The sequence below is a fragment of the Aegilops tauschii genome, chromosome 3 (genome assembly GCF_002575655.3).
Source record: "Aegilops tauschii subsp. strangulata cultivar AL8/78 chromosome 3, Aet v6.0, whole genome shotgun sequence".
Taxonomy (NCBI): Eukaryota; Viridiplantae; Streptophyta; class Magnoliopsida; order Poales; family Poaceae; genus Aegilops; species Aegilops tauschii.
This window is the reverse complement of record NC_053037.3, coordinates 436,380,918-436,386,971: the sequence shown is the minus strand read 5'-3', so window position 1 is coordinate 436,386,971 and position 6,054 is coordinate 436,380,918. Positions and strand designations below refer to the sequence as shown.

Below are 6,054 nucleotides of genomic sequence, written 5' to 3'. Positions count from 1 at the left end.
CTGGTGATTACATAAACCAAGGGTTCGTCGTGTACACACAATTGTCCCTAGCAAATAGAGCCCCTCTCCCATCAGGATCCTTGCAATGGGTGATATTATGGTTAATCGGATAATTGAGTTAGAGAAACAGAGAGATTGAAGTGTGCCTATTTACAGGCCTCCAATCTAAAAATCCCGAAGGTCCCCAACAAGTCGGGATCCTGCTCAAATATGTGACGGTCATTTCTTGGATAGTCATGTATTTCACGTTGCTTTTACGGAGTGGGTTTTTTACAATATAACATTGGCGGCTCATATGCGCGAATAATCATTAGTTTTCTGTTGTCATCTAATCGAGTGAGGAACCAATCATACTTCCCTTTTTCTAGCAATGGTGGTGGGATTATGAAGGGTAGGGCCATAGGGGTACTGCAACATATCCAAAGGAGAGAAAAATACATATATTCTTATTGTATGATCAATATTGTTCAGAGTATGAATAGGATAACGTAAGAACATTATTGTTCTGTCCCTGTTGAAACTGAAAGGAAAATATAGAGAAATATATATTGGGGTCCAGAATATAACCGTGTCATGCATGGTCATCGAGAATCTACCACGCTTGTAAGGGAAAAGCTGTAAAATCATTGTATCCCCTTGCGTTGTTCTTTGATTCAACATCAGGTGGCAAATAAAATTGCCGGCGACCCTCAATATTCCATGCAACATATTGAACCTACAATGACCTTTCATTGCGACCGGGCGACGAGACGGTGTCATGTTGGATCCACGGTCCGGCCAAACTTTAATCTTTTTCTAATGCGAACTTGCCAAACAAGGCCTCTCTTCAATAGTTCCGGCCCATCTTCTATACCCTGCCAAACCGCAAATACATTTCCAGTAAAAATAATACCTGTCAAGTTTCCATTTGCGGTAATATTTTGCCTTCAATAATCGAGCACATTTCGAAACACTAAAATTTTGGGAGTCTCCCCGCCCCTTAGACCATTAGCATTTTCGGCCGTCATATTTGAAGATTCAACGTTTCTAGCATTTGGATTTTTTGGCAATCCCGCCTCAGCTTTCGATGCCAACCCCACAGATTGCTACATAGATTGGGTGTCTGCTCCTGTGAGAAATCGGCGACCAAAAAGTATTTGGTCTTATTGGGCCTTAGGTGTCGCAAGTGGGTGACTGTGCGGAGCAAGTGATAAAACACAATGAATCCTTGCCTGTCGATTAAACCCACTCGTCGGTGATTGAGAATAAATCACCATTATGCAACATTTTGATGCACCATCAGGATTGTCCATAAGGCTCCATGCCTACCTAGCCAGTAAAGCATGGTTAAAATAACCTTATATCTCTGAAACCCATGCACACCGGGATTTAGGGAGAATCATCTGTCCCAAGCAAACCAAGTTATATTTTTTTTCGTTATTCTCTACGCTCCACCAATACCGTGGTAACATTCCTGCCAGATTACCACAGACACATGCCTGCAATTTGAACACGCTCATAACATAATTCCTTAGCATTGTGTGTACCAAAAATTGCTAATGGATCCCGAGCTCCATGGAGGCAGAATTTAAGAAACCAAAATTTCAAATTTCAAAAATAATCTGAAAATAAATACACATACACATAGGAATGCATACTAAATATTTGTCAAGTTTACTGATGCAATATGTTTATGTCCGAGATATACTAAAACAAAAAAACTTCGTTAGTTCGGTTAACCCTCTTATACCGAGGGTAAAGACCCTAGTATAGAAAATATCTATATAACCACCATTATATGACCAACTGTATTTTTTACTTGATCTAAAAATACTTTTTTAGGATTTCCTTTGTAAAAAGAGTTTATTAAATCCAAATTTTGAAAAAAAAAGAATAAGTGGACCCATAGAGAAATCCTGTATTTCTAGCACATATACTGTTCACAATAAAAGTTCATCATTTTTTTGCGTAGCTCATAAAAAACGTATTTTCATCATGAAAATTTACACCAATGCAGTATACATCCTTATGTACGTGTGTTTCTTTCAGAATTCTGAAACTTGAAAATAAGATTTTTGATTGTTCAGAAATATGATCTCCATGGAGCTCGGGAGCCAAAAATCCTCACTAGGTGTGTACTTGTGTTATTGCCATATTGGCGGACCCATGTGCGTAATTTTTCTGGATTAAGCAAGTGCAAATTATCACATGCCTGATTGGTTATCGGTGGATTAAAATGTACCCGCACATGATTACCCAAGACTTTTGGGCTAAAAAAATGATTACCCAAGACTTTGTTAGGCTGAGATGCATGTTCTAACTGAAGGGCGCGGTGGTTATGTGGTTGACTATGGATTGTCTGCACGATCAATCCATATGTACCTGACATGCTACAATAGCGTTCACACACGGAGAGTATTAGTGATTACTGATTAGCGTCGGACTGTCAGGTATGCTCACAAATTGTACTCCAAAATGGTTGCAGTGTAAGCAATGGCGTGCTAGCAGTTCAGAGTTTGAACATTCATTCTATTGTTCGAACTCCAAATGAAATCTGAGATTCATCCCCATCGCATCCTCCTAAGTTACAAACTAAATCATTTGATTATTGGAAACAACTGAGTAGCGTTAAAAGAATGATTTTGCTTCACGGTCTAACAAATCGTCACGCTTGCATTACTGAATTGATAAAGTTTAAAGGACAACGTTATTCCACTTCACAAAGTTCACTGAATAACATCACAAGTCAGTTTTTACTTTGTTTTTTCTGATAAAGATCATACGTCTGTTGCCGGCCGGCCTTCTAGAAATTCATACTTCGTCACAATACAAGACATCCCATCCACTAAGAGACCTTCAAAGCAGTGCCTCCTATAATTTGCTACGGAAAAACGGCACATGGGTATGATGCTGTTTAATTCGCGTATCCGTGTCTTAAGTCTTGACCATCAAGAGCCAACGGCCATCCTGAGCAAATCAAGGCATGTTCATCCCAATAATTCCTATGCTGACCAATCCTAACAAAAGTTATCACATAGAAAATCTTCATAATCAATCAAGCTTACAATTATTAGCATCCAACACGCAAGCTCTGATGATCTGAACACTATAAATAGGGACGCCATTACCATTGCAAAGCACAAGACAAAAACCTCGAGTACTCTGAAATTGAAATGGAGACTCCTTCTCTGCTTCTTCTCACCACCTTGTTGGCCTTTGCATTCAAGACCTCCGTTGCTCAATGGATGCCTGCATTTGCTACATTCTACGGTGGCAGCGACGCTTCGGACACCATGGGTAAGGTTTCTTTTGTAGCTGAGTTGCATGGATCATTTGGATGTCGCACATTCTGGATCTTCTTTTACTAACCGGATGCAACTTTACACAAAAATGCAGGTGGTGCGTGCGGGTACGGGAACTTGTACAATGCCGGGTACGGGGTTAATTCCGCTGCCTTGAGCACAGCGCTCTTCAATAACGGCGCGTCGTGCGGCATGTGCTTCACCATCACCTGCGACGCAAGCAAGACGCAGTCGTGCAAACAGGGCACGTCCATCACCATCACGGCCACCAACTTCTGCCCGCCGAACTATGCCCTGGCCAGCGACAACGGCGGATGGTGCAACCCGCCGCGGCACCACTTCGACATGTCACAGCCCGCATGGGAGACCATCGCCGTCTACCAAGCCGGCATTGTCCCCGTCAACTATAGGAGGGTTCCATGCCAGAGGAGTGGGGGCATGAGGTTCACCATCAATGGGAACGACTACTTTGAGCTGGTGACGGTGGCAAATGTCGGCGGCAGCGGCGTGGTGTCCCAAATGTGGATCAAGGGGTCCAAGACTGACTGGATGATAATGAGCAGGAACTGGGGTGCCAGCTGGCAGAGCAATGCTTACCTCAACGGCCAGAGCCTGTCCTTCAAGGTACAGACCGATGACGGCCGGGTCGTCACGGCTAACAATGTTGCGCCGTACAACTGGTGGTTCGGTGGCACCTACACTTCGTGGCAGCAGTTCTAAAATCTTGCGAGGTTGATGTAGGTACTCATTTGTGGGTACGCAAATAGTCAGGCCCGATGATTTCATCCGAGGCTGTATCTTCTCTTTTCTTTCTTTGTATCTCTGTTTTGCTTATCCAAGTTTGTGTACTTAGCTTCCATTAGTTCTCTGGTGGCATAAGATCATCAGAGTATATGTGTGTGTCCAACATCTCAAGTATCTTCAATCAAATCTCTAGTGTTTAATACGGGGTCGCCTATTTGTGCCGAAATTTCAGTCGATTTTCTTCGCTTTTGAGTTGAAATCTAACGGATGGGACATCTTCCTCCTCCTGCTTGTTCCTCCTCTAACGAACGACACCCTTGTATGTACCACCAACCAACCGCATGTACCTGCCAACCGTGGTCGGCGACGCTATCATTCTCGCCTTGTCGCCCCTGGCCATCTCTCTAAACCCCGCCATGATTCTATTGATGGGGACCTTCCTGAACTAATCACCAAAGCAGTCAATGGGGAGCCGATGCTCGGTGGCCAAGTTTTGTGGTGGTAGCAATGTGGATTGGGAGCACCATAGTCATGCTTGTTTGTCGAACCGGTTCACAAATCATGTGGTTGCTTTCTGTTCCTCAATAGATCACAGTGTGCTTGCTATTCTAACAAGTGGTATTATAGTCGGGTAAATGAGTGATATTTTAAAAATTATGTCCAGACATCAAAAAAATCCATAAAAAAGACATGCATGCACATGACTCAACTTTGTCGAAAATCACGACTCATTTGTGACTTGTTGAAAAAGAACAAACATAAGCTTCATACTTGCAAGTTTTTCTAAATAATGTTCCATGAAAAGGATGGCATCTTCCCCATATTTTAGAAGGGACACCATGTAAGGCCCCAGATGCGAAACTATTCCAATTTAGCGTGTTGCTGCCAATCCTAGAATAGAGGCGCATCTCACACCTGTCTGTATCATATAACTTCAACCATGCACACATGGTTAAACGGTACATGGTATTAGATTGTTGGTAATCATTATAAAATCATCTACGAGGAAGAAAAATATAGATAAGTAGGAAGATCCAAATTATTACATCCAAAAAGCCACGTGGCTTACATAACATCCATTACATAGTGGAAAGCGAGGAAATTAAGTCTGAATACATACAAGATGCAATGCCTAGAGAATCTGAAAGGAAAAACAAACGATCCCACCCCACAAGGTCTCGGGCAACCACCCGACATCTCCCACTATTCATCGATGTTGTAGTAATCGACATAGTAACGTCTTGAAGCGTCATCGTACAAGTTGGCCTCTGTAGCAAATTTTTTATAGCAAGCACATGACATACTCAACAAGACTTGCACCAGACCTAAGCTAATTTAGGAAACCTTGCCAAGGAAGGGGGTATGTGGTTTAGCGGCGCAAGCACTAAATGTTTATTGACTAATTCATCTATCTGATGGCCCATACATTTCAAACAATTGCACGGTATTTCATCAATCATATGAATAGTTCAAACTCAACATACACAATAAATTAACCATAAACATGCATATAGTTCATGCAATCTAGCAATTCAAATTAAAACATGCATAGTTCATCCGAAAGCCACCACATCGATCAAGTTTGATCCAAAAAATCATAACATAGAATGTATCATGTCGTGGACCGAGCCCTTTATAGTGCATACAACACAAACTCAAGCGCTTTCATGCTCACCGCCACCACCATCACCCCACGACCACCACCATCTCCTCCATGTCCATCACCATCACCATCGTGGCCACCACCATATCCTCCATGTCTAGCACCATAACCCCCACGGGTACCACCACCACCACGGCCGATCTCCTTTTGAGCTAAGATCTCCTCATGAGCGAGCTCCCAACACTTCCTTGCCATGGCATCCATTGTGCTCGGGTCCATGAACATGATAGCATTCTCGTTGACCTTCTTCTCTTTTGCAAGCCTCTCCTCCTCAAGTGCAAGCTTATGCTCCTCCTCTTTTACCATCTTTGCTTGTGCCACCAACTTTTCTGTCCACTTCTCATCCTCCATAAACTTGAGCTCATT

The 6,054-nt window shown here is 42.7% G+C and overlaps 1 protein-coding gene across 1 annotated transcript; it reads left to right on the top strand.

Annotated features, from left to right (window-relative positions):
• The first annotated feature begins 3,137 nt into the window (after positions 1–3,137).
• Positions 3,138–4,284, top strand: LOC109758629 (expansin-A8). Its single transcript, XM_020317488.4, has 2 exons — positions 3,138–3,276; positions 3,376–4,284. Exons 1-2 carry the CDS (start codon positions 3,153–3,155, stop codon positions 3,999–4,001), a joined length of 750 nt encoding a protein of 249 aa, XP_020173077.1. The 5' UTR covers positions 3,138–3,152; the 3' UTR covers positions 4,002–4,284.
• Positions 4,285–6,054: the final 1,770 nt, after the last annotated feature.

What these genes read in the sequence shown, in the direction of transcription:
- LOC109758629 (XM_020317488.4), top strand. Translation starts at nt 3,153, where the DNA reads ATGGAGACTCCTTCTCTGCTTCTTCTCACCACCTTGTTGGCCTTTGCA. An exon ending in CGACGCTTCGGACACCATGG is followed by an intron (nt 3,277 to 3,375) that starts GTAAGGTTTCTT and finishes ACAAAAATGCAG; the next exon opens with GTGGTGCGTGCGGGTACGGG.